General features: G+C 51.7%; 1 protein-coding gene across 1 annotated transcript in view; it reads left to right on the top strand.

Moving 5' to 3' along the window:
- Positions 1 to 22,765, top strand: part of LOC147121708 (regulator of G protein signaling protein-like) — a 109,221-nt gene extending 86,456 nt beyond the window's left edge. Inside the window, exons 8-9 of the mRNA XM_085977989.1 lie at positions 21,112 to 21,355; positions 22,707 to 22,765. Of these exons, the coding sequence (XP_085834115.1) occupies positions 21,112 to 21,355; positions 22,707 to 22,765 (303 nt within the window). The remainder of the gene's footprint in view (positions 1 to 21,111; positions 21,356 to 22,706) is intronic.
- The last annotated feature ends 2,541 nt before the right edge of the window (positions 22,766 to 25,306 follow it).

Genomic DNA, 25,306 nt, shown 5'->3' with positions numbered 1-25,306 from the left:
ATGGGGTACAGTGTGTGAAAGGGTGGGGAGTTGGATGGGGTACAGTGTGTTGAAAGGCTGGGGAGTTGGATGGGGTTCAGTGTGTGTGAAAGGGTGGGGAGTTGGATGGGGTACAGTGTGTGTGAAAGGGTGGGGAGTTGGATGGGGTACAGTGTGTGTGAAAGGGTGGGGAGTTGGATGGGGTGCAGTGTGTGTGAAAGGGTGGGGAGTTGGATGGGGTGCAGTGTGTGTGAAAGGGTGGGGAGTTGGATGGGGTACAGTGTGTGTGAAAGGGTGGGGAGTTGGATGGGGTACAGTGTGTGTGAGAGGGTGGGGTGTTGGATGGGGTACAGTGTGTGTGAAAGGGTGGGGAGTTGGATGGGGTACAGTGTGTGTGAGAGTGTGGGGAGTTGGATGGGGTACAGTGTGTGTGAAAGGGTGGGGAGTTGGATGGGGTACAGTGTGTGTGAAAGGGTGGGGAGTTGGATGGGGTGCAGTGTGTGTGAAAGGGTGGGGAGTTGGATGGGGTTCAGTGTGTGTGAAAGGGTGGGGAGTTGGATGGGGTACAATGTGTGTGAAAGGGTGGGGAGTTGGATGGGGCACAGTGTGTGTGAAAGGGTGGGGAGTTGGATGGGGTACAGTGTGTGTGAAAGGGTGGGGAGTTGGATGGGGTTCAGTGTGTGTGAAAGGGTGGGGAGTTGGATGGGGTACAATGTGTGTGAAAGGGTGGGGAGTTGGATGGGGCACAGTGTGTGTGAAAGGGTGGGGAGTTGGATGGGGTACAGTGTGTGTGAGAGGGTGGGGAGTTGGATGGGGTGCAGTGTGTGTGAAAGGGTGGGGAGTTGGATGGGGTTCAGTGTGTGTGAAAGGGTGGGGAGTTGGATGGGGTACAATGTGTGTGAAAGGGTGGGGAGTTGGATGGGGCACAGTGTGTGTGAAAGGGTGGGGAGTTGGATGGGGTACAGTGTGTGTGAAAGGGTGGGGAGTTGGATGGGGTTCAGTGTGTGTGAAAGGGTGGGGAGTTGGATGGGGTACAATGTGTTTGAAAGGGTGGGGAGTTGGATGGGGTACAGTGTGTGTGAGAGGGTGGGGAGTTGGATGGGGTACAGTGTATGTGAAAGGGTGGGGAGTTGGATGGGGTACAGTGTGTGTGAAAGGGTGGGGAGTTGGATGGGGCACAGTGTGTGTGAAAGGGTGGGGAGTTGGATGGGGTACAGTGTGTGTGAGAGGGTGGGGAGTTGGATGGGGTACAGTGTGTGTGAGAGGGTGGGGAGTTGGATGGGGTACAGTGTGTGTGAAAGGGTGGGGAGTTGGATGGGGTACAGTGTGTGTGAGAGTGTGGGGTGTTGGATGGGGTACAGTGTGTGTGAAAGGGTGGGGAGTTGGATGGGGTACAGTGTGCGTGAAAGGGTGGGGAGTTGGATGGGGTACAGTGTGTGTGAAAGGGTGGGGAGTTGGATGGGGTACAGTGTGTGTGAAAGGGTGGGGAGTTGGATGGGGTACAGTGTGTGTAAGGGTGGGGAATTGGATGGGGTACAGTGTGCGTGAAAGGGTGGGGAGTTGGATGGGGTACAGTGTGTGAAAGGGTGGGGAGTTGGATGGGGTACAGTGTGCGTGAAAGGGTGGGGAGTTGGATGGGGTACAGTGTGTGTGAAAGGGTGGGGAGTTGGATGGGGTACAGTGTGTGTGAGAGGGTGGGGAGTTGGATGGGGTACAGTGTGTGTAAGGGTGGGGAATTGGATGGGGTGCAGTGTGTGTGAAAGGGTCGGGTGTTGGATGGGGTACAGTGTGTGTGACAGGGTGGGGAGTTGGATGGGGTACAGTGTGTGTGAGATGGTGGGGAGTTGGATGGGGTACAGTGTGTGTGAAAGGGTGGGGAGTTGGATGGGGTACAGTGTGTGTGAGAGGGTGGGGAGTTGGATGGGGTACAGTGTGTGTAAGGGTGGGGAATTGGATGGGGTGCAGTGTGTGTGAAAGGGTCGGGTGTTGGATAGGGTACAGTGTGTGTGACAGGGTGGGGAGTTGGATGGGGTACATTGTGTGTGAGAGGGTGGGGAGTTGGATGGGGTACAGTGTGTGTGAAAGGGTGGGGAGTTGGATGGGGTACAGTGTGTGTGAAAGGGTCGGGTGTTGGATGGGGTACAGTGTGTGTGAGAGGGTGGGGAGTTGGATGGGGTACAGTGTGTGTAAGGGTGGGGAATTGGATGGGGTACAGTGTGTGTGAAAGGGTGGGGAGTTGGATGGGGTACAGTGTGTGTGAAAGTGTGGGGAGTTGGATGGGGTACAGTGTGTGTGAAAGGGTGGGGAGTTGGATGGGGCACAGTGTGTGTGAAAGGGTGGGGAGTTGGATGGGGTACAGTGTGTGTGAAAGGGTGGGGAGTTGGATGGGGTACATTGTGTGTGAAAGGGTGGGGAGTTGGATGGGGTACAGTGTGTCTGAAAGGGTGGGGAGTTGGATGGGGTACAGTGTGTGTGAAAGGGTGGGGAGTTGGATGGGGTACAGTGTGTGTGAAAGGGTGGGGAGTTGGATGGGGTGCAGTGTGTGTGAAAGGGTGGGGAGTTGGATGGGGTTCAGTGTGTGTGAAAGGGTGGGGAGTTGGATGGGGTACAGTGTGTGTGAGAGGGTGGGGAGTTGGATGGGGTGCAGTGTGTGTAAGGGTGGGGAATTGGATGGGGTGCAGTGTGTGTGAAAGGGTGGGGAGTTGGATGGGGTACAGTGTGTGTGAAAGGGTGGGTAGTTGGATGGGGTACAGTGTGTGTGAAAGGGTGGGGAGTTGGATGGGGTACAGTGTGTGTGAAAGGGTGGGGAGTTGGATGGGGTACAGTGTGTGTGAGAGGGTGGGGAGTTGGATGGGGTACAGTGTGTGCGAGAGGGTGGGGAGTTGGATGGGGTGCAGTGTGTGTGAGAGTGTGGGGTGTTGGATGGGGTACAGTGTGTGTGAAAGGGTGGGGAGTTGGATGGGGTACAGTGTGTGTGAGAGGGTGGGGAGTTGGATGGGGTGCAGTGTGTGTGAGAGTGTGGGGTGTTGGATGGGGTACAGTGTGTGTGAAAGGGTGGGGAGTTGGATGGGGTACAGTGTGTGTGAAAGGGTGGGGAGTTGGATGGGGTACAGTGTGTGTGAAAGTGTGGGGAGTTGGATGGCGTACAGTGTGTGTGAGAGGGTGGGGAGTTGGATGGGGTACAGTGTGTGTGAAAGGGTGGGGAGTTGGATGGCGTACAGTGTGTGTGAGAGGGTGGGGAGTTGGATGGGGTACAGTGTGTGTGACAGGGTGGGGAGTTGGATGGGGTACAGTGTGTGTGAAAGGGTGGGGAGTTGGATGGGGTACAGTGTGTGTGAGAGGGTGGGGAGTTGGATGGGGTACAGTGTGTGTGACAGGGTGGGGAGTTGGATGGGGTACAGTGTGTGTGAGAGTGTGGGGTGTTGGATGGGGTACAGTGTGTGTGAAAGGGTGGGGAGTTGGATGGGGTACAGTGTGTGTGAAAGTGTGGGGAGTTGGATGGGGTACAGTGTGTGTGAGAGGGTGGGGAGTTGGATGGGGTACAGTGTGTGTGAAAGGGTGGGGTGTTGGATGGGGTACGGTGTGTGTGAAATGGTGGGGAGTTGGATGGGGTACAGTGTGTGTGAAAGGGTGGGGAGTTGGATGGGGTACAGTGTGTGTGAAAGTGTGGGGAGTTGGATGGGGTACAGTGTGTGTGAGAGGGTGGGGAGTTGGATGGGGTACAGTGTGTGTGAAAGGGTGGGGAGTTGGATGGGGTACAGTGTGTGTGAAAAGGTGGGGAGTTGGATGGGATACAGTGTGTGTGAAAGGGTGGGGAGTTGGATGGGGTACAGTGTGTGTGAGAGGGTGGGGAGTTGGATGGGGTACAGTGTGTGTGAGAGGGTGGGGAGTTGGATGGGGTACAGTGTGTGTGAAAGGGTGGGGAGTTGGATGGGGTACAGTGTGTGTGAGAGGGTGGGGAGTTGGATGGGGTACAGTGTGTGTGAAAGGGTGGGGAGTTGGATGGGGTACAGTGTGTGTGAGAGTGTGGGGTGTTGGATGGGGTACAGTGTGTGTGAAAGGGTGGGGAGTTGGATGGGGTACAGTGTGTGTGAGAGTGTGGGGTGTTGGATGGGGTACAGTGTGTGTGAAAGGGTGGGGAGTTGGATGGGGTACAGTGTGTGTGAAAGGGTGGGGAGTTGGATGGCGTACAGTGTGTGTGAAAGTGTGGGGAGTTGGATGGGGTACAGTGTGTGTGAGAGGGTGGGGAGTTGGATGGGGTACAGTGTGTGTGAAAGGGTGGGGAGTTGGATGGGGTACAGTGTGTGTGAAAAGGTGGGGAGTTGGATGGGATACAGTGTGTGTGAAAGGGTGGGGAGTTGGATGGGGTACAGTGTGTGTGAAAGGGTGGGGAGTTGGATGGGGTACAGTGTGTGTGAGAGTGTGGGGTGTTGGATGGGGTACAGTGTGTGTGAAAGGGTGGGGAGTTGGATGGGGTACAGTGTGTGTGAAAGGGTGGGGAGTTGGATGGGGTACAGTGTGTGTGAGAGTGGGGTGTTGGATGGGGTACAGTGTGTGTGAAAGGGTGGGGAGTTGGATGGGGTACAGTGTGTGTGAAAGGGTGGGGAGTTGGATGGCGTACAGTGTGTGTGAAAGTGTGGGGAGTTGGATGGGGTACAGTGTGTGTGAGAGGGTGGGGAGTTGGATGGGGTACAGTGTGTGTGAAAGGGTGGGGAGTTGGATGGGGTACAGTGTGTGTGAAAAGGTGGGGAGTTGGATGGGATACAGTGTGTGTGAAAGGGTGGGGAGTTGGATGGGGTACAGTGTGTGTGAGAGGGTGGGGAGTTGGATGGGGTACAGTGTGTGTGAAAGGGTGGGGAGTTGGATGGGGCACAGTGTGTGTGAGAGGGTGGGGAGTTGGATGGGGTACAGTGTGTGTGAAAGGGTGGGGATTTGGATGGGGCACAGTGTGTGTGAGAGGGTGGGGAGTTGGATGGGGTGCAGTGTGTGTGAAAGGGTGGGGAGTTGGATGGGGTGCAGTGTGTGTGAAAGGGTGGGGAGTTGGATGGGGCACAGTGTGTGTGAGAGGGTGGGGAGTTGGATGGGGTGCAGTGTGTGTGAAAGGGTGGGGAGTTGGATGGGGTACAGTGTGTGTGAAAGGGTGGGGAGTTGGATGGGGCACAGTGTGTGTGAGAGGGTGGGGAGTTGGATTGGGTACAGTGTGTGTGAAAGGGTGGGGTGTTGGATGGGGTACAGTGTGTGTGAGAGGGTGGGGAGTTGGATGGGGTGCAGTGTGTGTGAAAGGGTGGGGAGTTGGATGGGGCACAGTGTGTGTGAGAGGGTGGGGAGTTGGATGGGTGCAGTGTGTGTGAAAAGGTGGGGAGTTGGATGGGGTACAGTGTGTGTGAAAGGCTGGGGAGTTGGATGGGGTACAGTGCGTGTGAAAGGGTGGGCAGTTGTGTTACGTCCGTGTAATAATAAGAAAAGGACTGCAGAGAACCGTACAACAGGTGTTTACTCAACGTGGTTCAAACTGCAACTGAAACAACAGATTACTACTCAGCGTTATATACAGGTGTGGTCCTTCATTCGCCTTGCAGTGTACTTCTATGTGTTCGACATATGTCGTCCAATCTTCGACTTCATTGTCGAACGCTGTGATACTGCCACTCTTCGGCATTTTTGGGTGTGGTTAGACTGGCTTAAAATGGTGTCTCCTGCGCTTTCCTTTCTTCCCTGCTGCGGCTTAAAATGGCGTCTCCCGCGCTGCTGCCAACGCCGCTCTCGGTGGTCCTCGTGGCAATGGCAGCGCCTCGCATTTTCCTGCGCACCTCTCTCCCCCGTTGACGCTGCTCGGCCCTTGACCACCGGCTGTGCTCTGCTCTCTCTCGCCTCTCTTCCCCCGTTGACGCTGCTCGTCCCTTGACCACCGGCTGCGCTCTGCGCTCTCTTGCCTCTCTCCCCCGTTGACGCCACTCAGTCCTGAACACCGGCTGCGCCCTGTACGCTCTGCCCTCTCTCTCTCCCCCGTCGACGCTGCTCGGCCTTTTTCTGTGCCGCTCGGCCGGGCTCTAGCCCATCGCTGTCCGGGAAGGGTCTGTGCAGTACCTGTGTCCAGCCCGTTTCGCTGGACCACCATGACTGGAAAGCCAAGCCTGGCTCTCGACAGCCTCCCTTGCGATGCTCAAATCTCCGCTGGATGACTGGGCAGTTGCCCGTGGTCGACGCCCGTGCTGCTGGACTCGACCTTCTTCCACTGTTCTCCAGGAGCGAATCCCTGGGAGGTGATGCAGAGTTGCAGGTAGGTTCGAACTTGCTCGTCGCCACTGTTACGTCCGTGTAATAATAAGAAAAGGACTGCAGAGAACGGAGAACAGGTGTTTACTCAACGTGGTTCAAACTGCAACTGAAACAGCAGATTACTACTCAGCGTTATATACAGGTGTGGTCACTGCCGGTACTACAGTATACATGAGCTGTAGAAAGTAGTTCCCCCCCTTAACGGTACATACATTACAAGTTGGATGGGGTACAGTGTGTGTGAAAGGGTGGGGAGTTGGATGGGGTACAGTGTGTGTGAGAGGGTGGGGAGTTGGATGGGGTACGGTGTGTGTGAAAGGTTGGGAATTTGGATGGGGTACAGTGTGTGTGAGAGGGTGGGGAGTTGGATGGGGTACAGTGTGTGTGAAAGGTTGGGAATTTGGATGGGGTACAGTCTGTGTGAGAGCGTGGGGAGTTGGATGGGGTACAGTGTGTGTGAAAGGGTCGGGTGTTGGATGGGGTTCAGTGTGTGTGAAAGGGTGGGGAGTTGGATTGGTTACAGGGTGACGTAATAAAACTCACTACGCACTTGGTTTGAGTATAAAGCAAGGCTTTAATCAAGTTGTTTCAGAACATGGAGGTCTAGTTGTACTTCACTAGTTCCTGTCTTCCAAAATGTCCCTGGACAAGCTGGGCCCACGCCCGAGTATTTATACTCCTTGGATGGCGCCACCAGCTGGCCGTCCAGCGTTATTTCATGATTAGTTTCTTTATGATTATGAGATTTATAACACAGGGTGTGTGTGTATGGGTGAGGAGTTGGATGGAGTACACTGTGTAAAAGGGTGCGGATTTGGATGGGGTGCAGTGTGTGTGAAAGGGTGGGGAGTTGGATGGGGTACGGTGTGTGTGAAAGGGTGGGGAGTTGGATGGGGTACAGTGTGTGTGAAGGGGTGTGGAGTTGGATGGGGTACAGTGTGTGTGAAAGGGTAGGGAGTTGGATGGAGTACAGTGTGTTTGAAAGGGTGTGGAGTTGGATGGGGTACAGTGTGTTTGAAAGGGTGGGGAGTTGGATGGGGTACAGTGTGTGGGAAAGGGTGGGGAGTTGGATGGGGTACAGTGTGTGTGAAAGGGTGCGGTGTTGGATGGGGTACAGTGTGTGTGAGAGGGTGGGGAGTTGGATGGGGTGCAGTGTGTGTGAGAGGGTGGGGAGTTGGATGGGGTACAGTGTGTGTGAAAGGGTGGGGAGTTGGATGGGGTACAGTGTGTGTGAAAGGGTGCGGTGTTGGATGGGGCACAGTGTGTGTGAAAGGGTGGGGAGTTGGATGGGGTGCAGTGTGTGTGAAAGGGTGGGCAGTTGGATGGGGTACAGTGTGTGAAAGGGTGGGGAGTTGGATGGGGTACAGTGTGTGGGAAAGGGTGGGGAGTTGGATGGGGTACAGTGTGTGTGAAAGGGTGGGGTGTTGGATGGGGTACAGTGTGTGTGAAAGGGTGGGGTGTTGGATGGGGTACAGTGTGTGTGAAAGGGTGGGGAGTTGGATGGGGTGCAGTGTGTGTGAGAGGGTGGGCAGTTGGATGGGGTACAGTGTGTGAAAGGGTGGGGAGTTGGATGGGGTACAGTGTGTGGGAAAGGGTGGGGAGTTGGATGGGGTACAGTGTGTGTGAAAGGGTGGGGAGTTGGATGGGGTACAGTGTGTGTGAAAAGGTGGGGAGTTGGATGGGGTACAGTGTGTGTGAAAGGGTGGGGAGTTGGATGGGGTACAATGTCTGTGTGAAAGGGTGGGGCGTTGGATGGGGTACAGTGTGTGTGGAAGGGTGGGGAGTTGGATGGGGTACAGTGTGTGTGGAAGGGTGGGGAGTTGGATGGGGTACAGTGTCTGTGTGAAAGGGTGGGGAGTTGTGTTACGTCCGTGTAATAATAAGAAAAGGACTGCAGAGAACCGTACAACAGGTGTTTACTCAACGTGGTTCAAACTGCAACTGAAACAACAGATTACTACTCAGCGTTATATACAGGTGTGGTCCCTGCCGGTACTACAGTATACATGAGCTGTAGAAAGTAGTTCCCCCCTTAAAGGTACATACATTACAATTCCTCCCCTTTTAGATTAACAGTACCATAACACTCATTTAACAATTAAATATCAAACTAATTACAATTAACACTTTTAACATGCAACATTAGCTGAAAATAGTCTATTTATAAATTCAGTCTTTGGGGAGGCTTCCTGATCCTTTCTGGATAGCGCCTTTCCCGAGTGTCTTGCTCTTGGTGCGGAGGCGATTCTGGCCCCCTGTCGTCGGTTGGTTCATCAGCTTCTGATGCTACTGTTTCTGGGGTAGATGCTACCTGTACGTCGGGTTCATCACCAGGTACGTATGGGCGAGGCATGGGGTTGACTCGTTCCTGTGACTCTAGGATCTGGTCAGCATGGCGTCTCAAGATGCTCTCCCCAATGTCCACTGTGTACATTAGTGGCCCCTGCCGTGTGCATATCGTTCCTGGTTGCCATTTCTCTGTTCGGTAGTCGCGGGCCAAGACTGGTTGCCCTACATTGAAGCTCCTTGTCGGCTTCTCATTGATGTGCTGGAATTGCTTACTCTCAACATCTCTTCGTACATTTGGTCTGAGCAAATCCAGACGAGATCTCAACCTTCGGTTGAAGAACATCATGGCCGGGGCCTGGTTGGTGACTGCATGTGTCGCATTTCTGTAGGCTAACAGGAAATTGTCCACCTTATGCTGCAGTGGAATGTCGTCATCGCACATGGCCTTTACTGCTTTTTTAAAGGTTTCTACAAACCTCTCAGCCAACCCATTTGTGGCTGGATGATACGGGGCGGATGTGTAATGCCTTACCCCATTCCTTTTCATAAACCTTCGAAACTTTTCGGATACAAACTGTGGTCCGTCATCAGAGCAAATCTGCTCTGGCAAGCAGTTCCTGGTAAAAATGGTCCGTAGGACTGCAATAGTTTTCTCCGTGGTGGTGGAAGACATTTTGATCACCTCAGGCCATTTTGAGTGCACATCCATGGCTATTAAAAACATTGAGTCCATGAATGGACCAGCAAAATCAATATGCACCCCTTGCCATGGAGATGAGGTGTAGAGGGGCATGTGGTGGTGCATTTTGGAACTTCTGGCATCCTGAGCAGCTCTTTGTCAGGTCCTCAATTTGTTGATCGATCCCCGGCCACCACACATAAGCCCTAGCAAGGCTTTTCATTTTCACCCCTCCCAGATGACCTTCGTGAAGCTCATTGAGCACTCTCTCCCTTAACTTGGGTGGAATTACCACTCGGGATCCACACATCAAGGTCCCCTGGCATAGTGACAGCTGTTCTCTTCTGGATGAGAATGCTGGTAACAGTGAGTCGCCATGTGCTGGCCATCCCTTCACCGTCAAATCATATACCCGAGACAGTGTCGGGTCATTTCGGGTCTCCTTCTCTATACCAGCGTTAGTTACTGGCAAGCATTCAATTATAGTTGAATGAAATATTTCGACAGGATCCACTGCTGGTGCTTCCTCCGCAGTAGGCAGTGGCAGGCGTGATAGCCCATCAGCGTTTCCATGCTGTTTCGTGCCGTTATACTCGATTTCATATTGGTGCGCCCCTAGAAAAAGGGACCATCTTTGTAGCCGTTGCGCAGTCATCACCGGAACGCCCTTCTTTGGATTAAAGATGGAGACAAGTGGTTGGTGGTCAGTCAGCAAGGTGAACTTCTGCCCGTGCAGATAGTGATTGAACTTTTTCATTCCCCACACTAGGCTGAGGGCCTCCCTGTCAATCTGGGCGTAGTTACGCTCGGCTGAGGTTAGTGACCGAGACGCAAAGGCTACTGGCCTCTCCGAGCTGTCCGGGAATTTGTGCGACAGCACTGCTCCAGTGCCATAGGGTGATGCATCACACGCCAACCGAATTGGTAGTGCTGGGTTGAAATGAGCCAACACCTCTTTTGATGTGATCAATGCTTTGCTCTTCTGGAAAGCTCATTTACATTCATCACTCCAGTTCCATGGTACCCCCGTTTGCAGTAGGGTGTTCAGTGGGTGTAGTACGGTAGACAAATTCGGCAAGAACTTATGGTAGTCGTTCACCAGCCCGAGGAACGACCTCAGTTGTGACACATTTTCCGGTGCTGGAGCCTTGACTACTGCCTCAATCTTTTCAGGGGACTTATGTAACCCCTCTTTATCAATAACGTGGCCACAATACGAGATCTGCTTCTGGAAAAACTCGCATTTGTGGCGATTAGCTCGGAGCCCATATTCCTTCAATCTAGTGAGCACCTGCTCCAGGTTGGCGAGGTGATCACTGTCATTTTCGCCTGTGACCAGGATGTCGTCCAAATAACACTGGGTCCCTGGAATCCCTTGCAGGACTTGTTCCATTGCCCTTTGCCAAATAGCCGGAGCTGATGCTACCCCGAACACCAGCCGGTTGTATTGGTAGAGACCTTTATGAGTGTTGATCGTGAGGTACTGTTTCGAGGCTTCTTCTACCTCCATTTGCAGGTACGCCTGGGCCAGATCAATCTTAGTGAAGCGTTTCCCTCCAGATAGCGAGGCGAAAATATCTTCAATCCACGGAAGCGGATATTGTACAGTGTGAAGGACTGGGTTCACTGTCACCTTAAAGTCCCCACAGATGCGAACCTTCTTTGGTTCCCCAGGCGTATTACTCAACGACCTCTTCATTACAGGAACGATGGGTGTAGCCCACTCACTCCAGTCCACTTTGGACAGTACTCCTGAATGTGCCAAAACTTCCAGCTCTGCTTCGACGGCTCGGCGGATCGCATAAGGTACCGGTCTGGCCTTAAACTTTGGGCTTGCGTTTTCCTCTATTTTGATCGTCGCTGTTATGCCTTTTAGTTTTCCGAGTCCCTGCTGGAACACTTCTTGTGCATCAGTTAGCATTTTTGACAGTCGTCCAGGTGTGACGTCGTCATCCTTTTTGGCATCTACAGTCAGTGCTTGTATGGAATGCCAATCTAGCTGTATGTTCCGGATCCATTCACGTCCTAGTAGTGGTGGTCCTCCATCTGGCAATACATATAGGTCAATTTTTGGTGTTTCCTTGCCGTTATATATAACGTTCACCCTTATTTTTCCTTTGGGGGAGACTTTTTGCCCCGTGTACATCTTCAAGACAATCTTTGTATCTCTCAAGGGTATATGTGAGAATAGCTGCTTGTAGTCCCTTCGGTTGATGACTGTTAGGGCTGATCCTGTGTCCAATTCCTTTTTCACTTGGACTCCTGCTATCTTGAGCGTGACCCAGATAGTTTGGTGATCCTCCGTTTTGATCACATTATGTAGTTTCAGACAACCCAGCTCCTTCCTTCCGGCGTCTGTATCACTCTTCTGTTCGTCTGAACTACTCTCCGTCACCTTATGTACCTTCTTGTACTTCTCCTGTGGAGATTTCTTGCTGCTGGTTTTCTTTCCCGACCTGCAGACTCTTGCTATGTGTCCTACTTTTCCACACTGTCTGCACACTTTGTCCTTGAACCAGCAATCATTATGGTCGCGTGTTGTTCTGCCGCAGCGATAGCACTTCACTGTTCCGTATGACATTTCATTTGTGCCATATTCTAGCGGTCTCCGTTGTATCTCTGCAGCGCCCCGTGCTACTGCTTCGTGTGATACTGCAATGCTAAAAGCCTTGTCCAGCGTAAGATCATTTTCTGATAGAAGCCGTTTCTGGGTTCCTTCACTTTGAAGCCCACACACAAACTTGTCCCTTAAAGTATCTGCTAGTCCCGTTCCAAACTGGCAGTGTTTCGATAGCTTGCACAGTTCCGTTAAATACTCAGCATTACTTTCATCTTTATGCTGGTTCCTTTTGTGAAACTTAAATCTTTCTGCTATCAGCAGCGGTGTGGGGTTTAAGTGGTCCTGTAGGATTGACACTATGTTTTCAAAATCCTTTTCTACTGGCTTCTCTGGGGTTACTAGGTTTCGTAGTAAGCCATACATTTTTGCACCCATTGAATTCAACAATACCAGCGCTTTCTTGTCATCTGGTCCTTCATTCGCCTTGCAGTGTACTTCTATGTGTTCGACATATGTCGTCCAATCTTCGACTTCATTGTCGAACGCTGTGATACTGCCACTCTTCGGCATTTTTGGGTGTGGTTAGACTGGCTTAAAATGGTGTCTCCTGCGCTTTCCTTTCTTCCCTGCTGCGGCTTAAAATGGCGTCTCCCGCGCTGCTGCCAACGCCGCTCTCGGTGGTCCTCGTGGCAATGGCAGCGCCTCGCATTTTCCTGCGCACCTCTCTCCCCCGTTGACGCTGCTCGGCCCTTGACCACCGGCTGTGCTCTGCTCTCTCTCGCCTCTCTTCCCCCGTTGACGCTGCTCGTCCCTTGACCACCGGCTGCGCTCTGCGCTCTCTTGCCTCTCTCCCCCGTTGACGCCACTCAGTCCTGAACACCGGCTGCGCCCTGTACGCTCTGCCCTCTCTCTCTCCCCCGTCGACGCTGCTCGGCCTTTTTCTGTGCCGCTCGGCCGGGCTCTAGCCCATCGCTGTCCGGGAAGGGTCTGTGCAGTACCTGTGTCCAGCCCGTTTCGCTGGACCACCATGACTGGAAAGCCAAGCCTGGCTCTCGACAGCCTCCCTTGCGATGCTCAAATCTCCGCTGGATGACTGGGCAGTTGCCCGTGGTCGACGCCCGTGCTGCTGGACTCGACCTTCTTCCACTGTTCTCCAGGAGCGAATCCCTGGGAGGTGATGCAGAGTTGCAGGTAGGTTCGAACTTGCTCGTCGCCACTGTTACGTCCGTGTAATAATAAGAAAAGGACTGCAGAGAACGGAGAACAGGTGTTTACTCAACGTGGTTCAAACTGCAACTGAAACAGCAGATTACTACTCAGCGTTATAAAGAGGTGTGGTCACTGCCGGTACTACAGTATACATGAGCTGTAGAAAGTAGTTCCCCCCCTTAACGGTACATACATTACAAGTTGGATGGGGTACAGTGTGTGTGAAAGGGTGGGGAGTTGGATGGGGTACAGTGTGTGTGAGAGGGTGGGGAGTTGGATGGGGTACGGTGTGTGTGAAAGGTTGGGAATTTGGATGGGGTACAGTGTGTGTGAGAGGGTGGGGAGTTGGATGGGGTACAGTGTGTGTGAAAGGTTGGGAATTTGGATGGGGTACAGTCTGTGTGAGAGCGTGGGGAGTTGGATGGGGTACAGTGTGTGTGAAAGGGTCGGGTGTTGGATGGGGTACAGTGTGTGTGAAAGGGTGGGGAGTTGGATTGGTTACAGGGTGACGTAATAAAACTCACTACGCACTTGGTTTGAGTATAAAGCAAGGCTTTAATCAAGTTGTTTCAGAACATGGAGGTCTAGTTGTACTTCACTCGTTCCTGTCTTCCAAAATGTCCCTGGACAAGCTGGGCCCACGCCCGAGTATTTATACTCCTTGGATGGCGCCACCAGCTGGCCGTCCAGCATTATTTCATGATTAGTTTCTTTATGATTATGAGATTTATAACACAGGGTGTGTGTGTATGGGTGAGGAGTTGGATGGGGTACACTGTGTAAAAGGGTGCGGATTTGGATGGGGTGCAGTGTGTGTGAAAGGGTGGGGGGTTGGATGGGGTACAGTGTGTGTGAAAGGGTGGGGAGTTGGATGGGGTACAGTGTGTGTGAAAGGGTGGGGAGATGGATGTGGTACAGTGTGTGTGAAAGGGTAGGGAGTTGGATGGGGTACAGTGTGTTTGAAAGGGTGGGGAGTTGGATGGGGTACAGTGTGTTTGAAAGGGTGGGGAGTTGGATGGGGTACAGTGTGTGTGAAAGGGTGCAGAGTTGGATGGTTTACAGTGTGTGTGAAAGGGTGGGGAGTTGGATGGGGTGCAGTGTGTGTGAAAGGGTGGGGAGTTGGATGGGGTACAGTGTGTGTGAAAGGGTGGGGAGTTGGATGGGGTACAGTGTGTGTGAGAGGGTGGGGAGTTGGATGGGGTTCAGTGTGTGTGAGAGGGTGGGGAGTTGGATGGGGTACAGTGTGCGTGAAAGGGTGGGGAGTTGGATGGGGTACAGTGTGTGTCAAAGTGTGGGGAGTTGGATGGGGTGCAGTGTGTGTGAAAGGGTGGGGAGTTGGATGGGGTACAGTGTGTGTGAAAGGGTGGGGAGTTGGATGGGGTACAGTGTGTGTGAAAGGGTGCAGAGTTGGATGGTTTACAGTGTGTGTGAAAGGGTGGGGAGTTGGATGGGGTGCAGTGTGTGTGAAAGGGTGGGGAGTTGGATGGGGTACAGTGTGTGTGAAAGGGTGGGGAGTTGGATGGGGTACAGTGTGTGTGAGAGGGTGGGGAGTTGGATGGGGTTCAGTGTGTGTGAGAGGGTGGGGAGTTGGATGGGGTACAGTGTGTGTGAAAGGGTCGGGAGTTGGATGGGGTACAGTGTGTGTCAAAGTGTGGGGAGTTGGATGGGGTACAGTGTGTGTGAGAGGGTGGGGAGTTGGATGGGGTTCAGTGTGTGTGAGAGGGTGGGGAGTTGGATGGGGTACAGTGTGCGTGAAAGGGTGGGGAGTTGGATGGGGTACAGTGTGTGTCAAAGTGTGGGGAGTTGGATGGGGTACAGTGTGTGTGAAAAGGTGGGGAGTTGGATGGGGTACAGTGTGTGAAAGGGTGGGGAGTTGGATGGGGTACAGTGTGTGTGAGAGTGTGGGGAGTTGGATGGGGTACAGTGTGTGTGAAAGGGTGGGGAGTTGGATGGGGTACAGTGTGTGTGAAAGGGTGGGGAGTTGGATGGGGTACAGTGTGTGTGAAAGGTGGGGAGTTGGATGGGGCACAGTGTGTGTGAAAGGGTGGGGAGTTGGATCGGGTACAGTGTGTGTGAAAGGGTGGGGAGTTGGATGGGGCACAGTGTGTGTGAAAGGGTGGGGAGTTGGATGGGGTACAGTGTGTGTGAAAGGGTGGGGAGTTGGATGGGGTACAGTGTGTGTGAAAGGGTGGGGAGTTGGATGGGGTACAGTGTGTGTGAAAGTGTGGGGAGTTGGATGGGGTACAGTGTGTGTGAATGGGTGGGGAGTTGGTTGGGGTACAGTGTTTCTGTGAAAGGGTGGAGTGTTGGATGGGGTACGGTGTGTGTGATGGGTGAGAAGTTGGATGGTGTTAAGTATGTGTATTGTATTGAACAATTAACACAAAGACTTAAACGTATAACTCAAACAGGTCTTTACTGGTTGGAGGTAGGGCCTATACGTAGGTCTTTACTTCATGCCCACAGGCGGGAACTGAGGGGAGATCAGTACCCACAGTACTATTTATACCCCTATGGCCAGGAGTGGTACTGCGTATCACTACGCCCTACAAGTAGTGCAGTCCTGTCCATAGGTTCAAAGTAGCACACATATTACATACACAACATTCCTCCCTTCCTAGCTTTACAGTCATCTCCCCATTTAACATAACGTAATAACATATATACATATATAACTTCAGGTTTACATAACAGAATAACATAGATACATAGATAACTTCATGTCAAAACAGATCACAGATTCAGTCTCTGCGGAAAACAGTTCACAGATTCAATCTCTGTGGTGTAGTCGGTTCACATTGCTGGAGTGACTCATTCAATAGTCCTTCCATGGATTTAACAGTTTGAACTTCCGAACTGAATTGGCTCCGTTCGGAGGGACCACGTGTGTGATCTGGTAGAGGTGATAATGGTTCAGATGGGTCATCTTCTGTTTCAACTTTTCCTTTTCTGCTTCTTGGAGACTCTCTGGGCTCCACTGTCAGCTGCCAGCTGCATGCGCAGTTCCTCCTTCTCTTCCTCCTTTTTCCGTAGTAGAGCCACCTTCTCCCGATGTTCCGTAGACTTTCGGTGCTCCTCCATGATTTCTGTATGGTGGGAGTCGAAGTTACAAGTTGGGCAGGACAGGACATAGTAATATTCGGTGTCGTCCTGATCTAGGCCAGCGAGAGGGTCTTCTATTTCCTCCATACCCAGCTGGGCATTAGCCAGCTTTTGTTCCAAGTCCAGACATCTTTCCTGAAGAGACTTCTTCATGCGTACCTCTTCATCCAGCTTTTTCTGGGCTTTCAGCAAGTCGTTTACTAATGACCTCATTTGAGATTTTACTACTTCAACTTCTTTTGGAGATTGATTGATCGGACTATTCAATCCCTCTACTGGAGCAGCTGTTTCAGCGGTCTGTTGTTCTACGTTGACGTGAGTCAGCGTACTTTTGGCATCCAAGGGCTGCTCTGTTGCAGTCATCTCAGTCTGTGTTGCCACCTCAGCTCTTCCAATAACCTTTGAGAGCTCCGAACCCCTTTCGTTTGAATATTGAAGTTCGTGTTCAAGTTTTTCCCATTTCAGAGTCCTGTCCTTCAGCATATGCAGGAGTTGGCTGACCGTTAACTCCTCTGACATCAGACGTTTTGTGTGCTCCTGCTCCATTTTCTCCATCAGCTGCTTCTGTTGTCTTTCCAGATTCTCCAACTCTATATCAAAGAACTCTTTCGTTGCATTCAACTCTTGCTCAAAACGGCGAAGCATTTGTTCTAATTGCTGTTGTAGTTTGAAATGGAGTTGAGTTCGAGCCCGGTGTCCCTCAGAAATGGGCACATCAGTAGACTTGCCAGACTCAGAATCCACAGTTAAACTATGTTGTTGTTGCTCAGTGGAATTCTGTGCTGAAACTTTGTCTTTTGCACCTGAGTTGGGCTTACCATCATCCGTTCCAGAGTCTGGGCCGACTATCTTCACCGAGTTCTCACTCGTTATTGTTTGTAGGAAATGCCAGTCCATATTCATTTTCCTAATCCACTCCCGTCCTAGTACTGGAGAACCTCCTTCAGATATCACATATAAGTCCATTATTTGACTGTCTTCGCCCTTGTGGACCACTGCAACCTCTATTTTCCCGATGGGGTACACTCTTTGCCCCGTGTATGTTTCCAATATAATCCCCGTATCCTGTAGTGGAATATGTTGGAATAACTTTCCGTAATCTTTCTTATTTATGACCGTCAATGCCGATCCAGTGTCCAATTCCAGTTTTACTTGGACTCCTTCTATCTGAAGAGTGACCCAAATTGTCTGGAGGTCTGCACCCTTACCAGCGTTGAGTACTCTTAAGCTAGCCAGTTCATTACAGCTTAAGCTAGCCAGTTCATTACTGCTAGCGTCTGAATCGGACTCCTGTTCGGTCACCTTGTGTACCTTTGCGTATTTTCCTTGCGGTGACTTCTTGTTGCTGGTCTTCTTCCCTGACCTGCATACTCTAGCTATATGTCCAAGCCTACCACAAGTTCTACATTCTTGGTTTTTAAACCAACACTGGTTCTGATCATGCGTTGTCTTTCCACAACGATAACATTTGCCAGAACTCACACCCAATTTGTGTGCACTGAGCTCCGGTGACCGTAGCTGCATTACTGCCGTGCCTCTCGCTGCGGCTTCGTGTGCTGCTGCCATAGTGACCGCCTTCTCAAGCGTCAGCTCATTCTCCTCGAGCAGTCGCTTTTGTGTATCCTGTTTAAATAAACCACACACAAATTTGTCTCGTAGTGCATCTGTCAGTCCCGTTCCAAACTGGCAATATTTCGCTAATTTACGCAATTCCAGCAAATATTCAGCATTGCTTTCATGCTGTAGCTGCCTTCTGTCATAAAATTTAAATCGTTCCGCTAGCATCAGCGGCGTGGGGTTTAGATGATCTTTCAGGACAGTAACAATCTCATCGAACGTCTTATCCGCCGGTTCATCTGGTGATAACAGGTGTTTCAATTGCCCGTATGTCTTCGCACCCATTAAATTTAATAATGTTAGAGCTTTATCTTGGTCACGAATTTTATTGGCCTTACAATAATTTTTTACTCTTTCAACATATATGGCCCAATCTTCGAGGTCACTATCAAAGGTGCTAATATTCCCGTGTTTAGGCATTGTAGATTTGCAATTTCTCAGATTTTATTTTGTTTACTTGTTATCAAAGATGGCGGCTTCCCGCTCTTGCCGTCGACCTCCGCCCACAAAATGGCGGTTTTCCCGCGCTTGGCGGTCTTCACCCGTCCCCCGACGCCATCTCCCTTCAGCCCCCGAGTGCGGCCCTTATCTTCGCCGCGATCGATAGCCCGCGCTGTGCACCGCGGCTCTCGCACCTTGAGCTTCTGCAGCCGCCGCGCCTTTCAGTCCGAGTGCGGCCCTTATCTTTGGTTCCGACCGCTGGCCCGCGCTGCGCCTCGCACTTGAAGCGGCTCCCGGCCTCTGGCTCACCCGCTCGCGCGGCTCTTGCTCGCTCCCTCCCGGGCTCTGGCTTACCCGCTCGCGCGTTTCACCGCGGCTCTTATCAGGGATTGCGATCGCCCTTATCTTCTCCAACTTCCCCAGCCCTGTCTTTGCAGCCAACGCTGCACGGCTTACCCCACCACCTAGGTTGAACAAGGAAACTGCAGAAAGACTTCTGTCAGTCGCTGGAAGCTGTCAGGATGGCTGCTGCACTCCAATGCTCAGTCGCTGATGGAGGCTTCAGAGTCCTAAAGCCTGTCGCTTCTAGTGGGGTGGTGATGTTTGAAACCTCTCTTCAACTGCCGCAGGGTAAGAACCTGACTCGTCGCCAGTGTTAAGTATGTGTATTGTATTGAACAATTAACACAAAGACTTAAACGTATAACTCAAACAGGTCTTTACTGGTTGGAGGTAGGGACTATACGTAGGTCTTTACTTCATGCCCACAGGCGGGAACTGAGGGGAGATCAGTACCCACAGTACTATTTATACCCCTATGGCCAGGAGTGGTACTGCGTATCACTACGCCCTACAAGTAGTGCAGTCCTGTCCATAGGTTCAAAGTAGCACACATATTACATACACAACAGATGGGGTACAGTGTGTGTGAAAGGGTGGGGAGTTGGATGGGGCACAGTGTGTGTGAAAAGGTGGGGAGTTGGATGGGGTACAGTGTATGTGTGACAGAGTGGGGAGTTGGATGGGGTACAGTATCTGAAAAGGATGTGAAGTTGGCTGGGGTCCAGTGTATGTAAGGGTCTGGAGTTGGATGGGGTAAAGTGTGTGTGAATGGTTGGGGAGTTGGATGGGATTCAATGTGTGTGTGAAATGGTGGGGAGTTGGATGGGGTACAGTGTGTGTGAAGGGTGGGAAATTGGATGGGGTACACTCTATGTGGTGAAGGTACACCCACAGTGCTGTTAGGTAGGGAGTTGCAGGATTTTGACCCAGCGACGATGAATGATCGGCAATATATTTCTAAGTCAGGATGGTGTGTGACTTGGAGGGGAACGTGGAGGTGGTAGTGTTCCCATGCGTCTGCTGCCCTTGTCCTTCGAGGTGGAAGAGGTTGCGGGTTTGGGAGTTGCTGCTGAAGAAGCCTTGGCGAGTTGCTGCAGTGCATCTTGTAGATGGTACACACTGCAGCCATGGTACATCGGTGGTGGAGTGAATGTTTATGGTGGTGAATGGGGTGCTTATCACGTGGGCTGCTTTGTCCGGGATGGTGTCGAGCTTCTTGAGTTTTTTGAAGCTGCACTCATCCAGGCAAGTGGAGAGTATTCCATCACACTCCTGACTTCTGCCTTGTAGATGGTGGAAAGGCTTTGGGGAGTCAGGAGGTGAGACACTCGGTGCAGAATACCCAACCTATGACCTGTTCTTGTTGCCACAGTATTTATGTGGTTGGTCCAGTTCAGTTTCTGGTCAGTGGTGATCCCCCAGGATGTTGATTGTGGGGGATTTGGTGATGGAAATGCCGTTGAATTTTCAAGGGGAGTTGGATAGACTCTCGCTTGTTGGAGATGGTCATTTCCTGGCACTTGTGTGGAGCAAATGTTACCTGCCACTTATCAGCCCAAGCCTGAATGTTGTCCAGGTCTTGTTGCATGCGGGCATGGATTGCTTCGTTATCTGAAGAGTTGTGAATGGCGCTGAACACTGTGCAGTCATCAGCGAACATCCCCATTTCTGACCTTATGTTGGAGGGAAGGTCATTGATGAAGCAGCTGAAGATGGTTGGGCCTAGGACACTGCCCTAAGGAACTCCTGCAACAATGTCCTAGGCTGTGATGATTGACCTTCAACCACCACAATCATCTTCCTTTGTGCTAGGCATGACTCCAGCCAGTGGAGAGTTTTCCCCCAATTCCCATTGACTTCAGTTTTACTAGGCCTCCTTGATGTCACACTTGGTCAAATACTGCCTTGATGTCAAGGGCAGTCACTCTCACCTCACCTCTGGAATTCAGCTCCTTTGTCCATGTTTGGACCAAGGCTGTAATGAGGTCGGACTTTGCAGGGCCAACTGGGCTGGGTGTGCCGAGGTCAATGCTGGGTGGTCCGGCCGGTTGCATTCTTTTTCGTAGCGGTTAGTTACAACTGGGTGGCTTGCTCGGCCATTTCGGAGGGCAGTTAAGAGTCAACCACATTGCTGTGGGTCTGGAGTCACATATAGGCCAGACCAGGTAAGGTCGGCAGATTTCCTTCCCTAAAGGACATTAGTGAACCAGATGGGTTTTTATGACATCCAATAGTTTCATGGTCACCATTACTGATACTAGCTTTTTATTCCAGATTTATTTAATTAACTGAATTTAAATTCCCCAGCTGCTATGGTGGGATTTGAACTCACGTCTCTGGATCATTCAGGCCAAGTCTCTGGATTACTAGCCCAGTGACATTACCACAACACAACCGTTCGCTTTATATGAATCCCCTTCCTAATGGAACCTCACACCTCTACTGTGCTAGAGGCGTGTGTGTAGCAAACCACGGGCTTGGGATGAGGTAAAAGTTCTAATGTAAAATGCAATCTAAATTCGAAACAGGAAAATGACTTGTTTTTGCAGTCCTGTGGGCATTTTATTGTAAAATTCATGTCAAGGTCAAACTCTCGTTTATTTGACCTTTTAAGGCTGCAACCAAACCGAAAGATCCAAGCACCTGGACGCAGTGCCAAAGACGGCCGCTGCCTGAGACAGACAACGAAAACCTTCACATCAGACGAATGGCACGATCCTTGCTCCTGGCCCAGGCCTGCTCTGCTATTGGGGACACTGAGAACCTGAGTGATAACGACTGGAAGCTGCTGGCTAAGGAGGACACTACCAATCTGGGCTCTATGCAGATATTCCCAAGAGTGTTGACAAAAGATATCGGTAAGAGAAATAGGAAAACAAACGAGGAACTGGGGATAAGATTTATTTTTACATCTCCATTGAAAGGAGATATTGCACACACCCCAATTCCCCTGCCCTCTCGCACCCCCCCACCCCACCTCACCCCCCGACACTCCTCCCCTGAAGCACTGGAGCCCAGTTCCACAGGCCTTATCACCCATTCAGACACCGAAATGGCAAAACTACGGGCGCAATCTTGCCAGCCCTGGGGAGGCGGGTATGGAGGCGGGACTGTCAGAAAAATGGCAGAATCTGGGGGCGGGTGCCCATCTTGCCAGCCCACCTCTGTGCTGTCTTGCCTGGAGGCGGGTAGCCGACCCGCGCCGGGTCCCATCTCCTTGGAGGCGGGAAGGGGATTACAGCCACTTGACTGTCTGTTAACAGGTAGTTAACAGGTAGATAAGAGGATTATCCCCATTTTACCCACACAAGTGCGGGCTTCCCGAAGGCTCCGAACCCTGCCAGGGTCACCAAGGCGAGCATTGGGTCTGCGGGGGTGGGAGGGGTGCAAAAGTGCGCTGTGAAGGTAAGTGATGGGTGCAAGGGTGGAGAGGTGAGTATGTGAGGTAAGTGGAAAGTTTTAGAAAAAGTTTACTTACCTTTGTTTCTTCCTGCAGGCTTCAAGAGTTGGGGATGCGGAGAGTCTCGCATCTCCGTGGCAGAGATGACAGATGGCTGCTGCATTCTCCAATACAACAACCATCTAATTTCTGCTAAAGAAAAAGGTTTGATGAGTCTTGAATTCAACAACTTATCAAACTACAGAGAATGTCAGTGTTTGACAGCTTTACAGAGCTGCCAAACGATGACAATTCATCTGTCAAAAATTTTTGACAGATGAAACGTCATACGCTGACGTTCTCTGTAACCGGCTTCCCGTTAATTGGCCTGCTAAGCCCGCCCAGGTCAATCAAGGGAAAATAGCGTGGGCTGGCCAGAAGTCAATGGAGGCGGGCCTAAAACCTGACAAGTGGGAGTCCTGCCTCCAAAAGCTCCCCATTAGCAAAATCCAGCCCTTCAAGTCCGACTCATGGCAGTGAGAGTTGACCGGCTATTTTACCATGATGGGGCATCATAGTCCAGCTTCATCCTGTCCTCATTCAACACAAAGGCCCCGATTTTCCCCGAGCCGTCGGGCGGGGTTTCAGGCAGGCGGGGGCTGAAAATCACAGAAATAGGGGGTCGCGACCCCCCCCGCCCGATTCCCCGCCCCGCCCGACTTTCGCCCCCGTGTTTCAGCGCGACCCGAATCAGTCCCGCCCGCAGCAGGCGGGACTGGTCGGCAGGAGCCTAATGATCAATAATTGGCATGTTTAATCCTATTTTCAAGGGCCCTTGAAATTTTCAGCCGTTCCCCACGTAAACTACGCCTGGTGGGTACACAGCTGATGAAACCTGGCGTGAACAATGTTGGCTTGCTTGCTTTCAGCTGCAGGTCAATCAGGACTGAAGAGATTTAATCAGCCAGCATTTGTAGGCTGCAGGACCTTGTTGCTGAAGGCTTGGGGCAATTTGTTGAAGGCTTAGGCACAGCTGTGGAAGGTTGGAGCCTCACACACTTCTCCAGTGTGAGCTCCTGGGAAGCCCCTCTCACCACCCTAACTCAGCGCTTCCTCAACGGAGGCATCTGCCAGAAGCATGGGAGGCCTTTTGTTCCTTCCCTTCCTGGCATTAGAGGATCTCCAACAGCAGAGGAGGCTGGAGCAGCTCCAGCAACAGCAGCACCAGCAACTGCAGCACCAGCAGGAGCGACAGGCTGCGGCTCAGCCACCTGAGGCAGCACAGGCCAGAAGGGGCCAGCGCATGGAAGGCCATCGGCGCAGGAGATACCCCCCAACCAGGGTCGACAGACACAGGGTGAGCTACCTCAACATGACTGAGCAGCAGTGCCAAAGGTGGCTCCGACTTTCATGAGAGGTAGTGACTGACATCTGCGCAATGCTCCAGCAAGACCTGGAGCCCAGAGCACCAGGTCGACACTCCTTACCAGTGGCCATCAAAGTCACCACCGCACTCAACTTTTATGCCTCAGGCTCCTTTCAGGGATCAGCAGCAGACATCAGCGGCATCCCCCAGGCGGCCACACACACTTGCATCAAACAGGTCACCGATGCCCTCTTTGTCCTCGCGCACAATCACATCCATTTCACCAGAGATCGCGCAAGTGTGAGGGCGCGAGCACTTGGATTAGCTCAGCTGGCAGACTTTCCAAGGGTGCAGGGCATCATTGACTGCACACATGTGGCCCTTAGGGCACCCCACCGCAATCCAGGAGTTTTTGTCAACCGCAAGGGCTTCCACTCCCTTAACATTCAGCTGGTGTGTGACCACAAGAAGGTGATTTTGCATGTTTTTGCCAATTACCCTGGCAGCTGCCATGACTCCTTCATACTGCGCCAGTCTACTGTGCCTCCGCTATTCAGTCCGCCAAACGAACTTCAGGGATGGCTACTTGGAGACAAGGGATATCCCCTGCGGTCTTGGCTAATGACGCCGTTGAGGAGACCAGCCAATGAAGCTGAGGAGCGTTACAACTCCAGCCACATTTCCACCAGATGCATTATCGAGCAAGCCATTGGATTGCTGAAGATGCGCTTCAGATGCCTCGATAGATCAGGTGGAGCCCTACAGTACTCATCAGCCAGGGTCTCCAAAATCATCATGGTATGCTGTGTGCTTCACAACATGGCACAGCGTCGTGGCTTGCCGATTCCGCAGGACCAAGAGGCTCCTCACAGAGCCGCCTCGGATGAGGAGGAGGAGAAGGAGGAGGAGGACGGAAATGAGCATCCTGCAGAGGGCTGCCAACCAGCGGCACCAGTGCGCGAGAACATTGCTGGGCGGAATACAAGGAATGCACTCATCCTGGGCAGATTTGCGTAGCCTAGTACATCAAACACTGCAGCCTCGCTGCTTCTTAACTGACCATGGACAGTGGCCCATGCCTGCGCATTTCTACCTATTTGACCAGCTTGCTGACATCTGCAAGTTATCCTAAGGCCTCAATGTGATATCCCCATTCGCCAAATGACAGACGCCATAACTGCAGCAGTTGCCACCAGAATTTTAATGTACAGGAAACTGATGGCATTAAAACTATTTACAAGACTTTTCACCCAAGTGACTACCCTTGTGATTAGTGGTGCTTTATTTTTCTCTTACGCGTGCTCCTACGTAGTGGTACCCCTGTGGCTTCAACAGATGAGGAGGCCCCTTGCTCACTTTCCTGCTGCGCCTGTCTCGACACCTTTGGCGGGCGTCCTCTTGGGTGGCTGTAACGTCCGTGTGTAATTGAGACACGGACTGCAGAAGTTGGTTATAACAGGTGTTTACTGAATGGAGACAAAACTGGAACTACTATACAAAGTTACTTCACAGGCTTATATACAGGGGTGGTCACTACTGGTACTGCAGCATACAGGGGCTGCAGAATATAGTTCCTTCTTCAAGGTACATACACTACAATTCCTCCCCTTTTAGCTAAACAGTACATAACATTCGATTAATAATTAAATAACATATTTACAATTACAGTTGCTATATACATTAGCTGAAGTTAATCAATTATAAATTCAGTCTTTGAGGAGGCTTCCTGATTCTGTCCGGATAACGCCTCCTTGGGGTATCAGGTTCTTCTGGCAAAGTTGATTCGGGATCAACGTTGTTGTTTGGTTCGTCTGCTTCCAATATCACCGATTCTGAGGTAGATGCAATTGGTACTTCGGTTTCATCACCAGGTGTATAGGATCGTGGTGTAGATTTGACGTTTTCCAGTGACTCTAGAATCTGGCCAGCATGGCATCTTACAATGCTCTCTCCAATGTCCACGGTATACATTAGAGGTCCTTGCTGTGTGCAGATCGTTCCTGGCTGCCATTTCTCTGTGCGGTAGTCCCGGGCCAAAACTGGTTGACCTATCTTGAAACTCCT

This window comes from Somniosus microcephalus, chromosome 3 (assembly GCF_052327205.1).
Source record: "Somniosus microcephalus isolate GS21.2 chromosome 3, FLI_Smic_1.0, whole genome shotgun sequence".
Taxonomy (NCBI): domain Eukaryota; kingdom Metazoa; phylum Chordata; class Chondrichthyes; order Squaliformes; family Somniosidae; genus Somniosus; species Somniosus microcephalus.
Note: the sequence above shows the minus strand (reverse complement) of the source record. Positions and strands in the feature narration are given on the sequence as shown.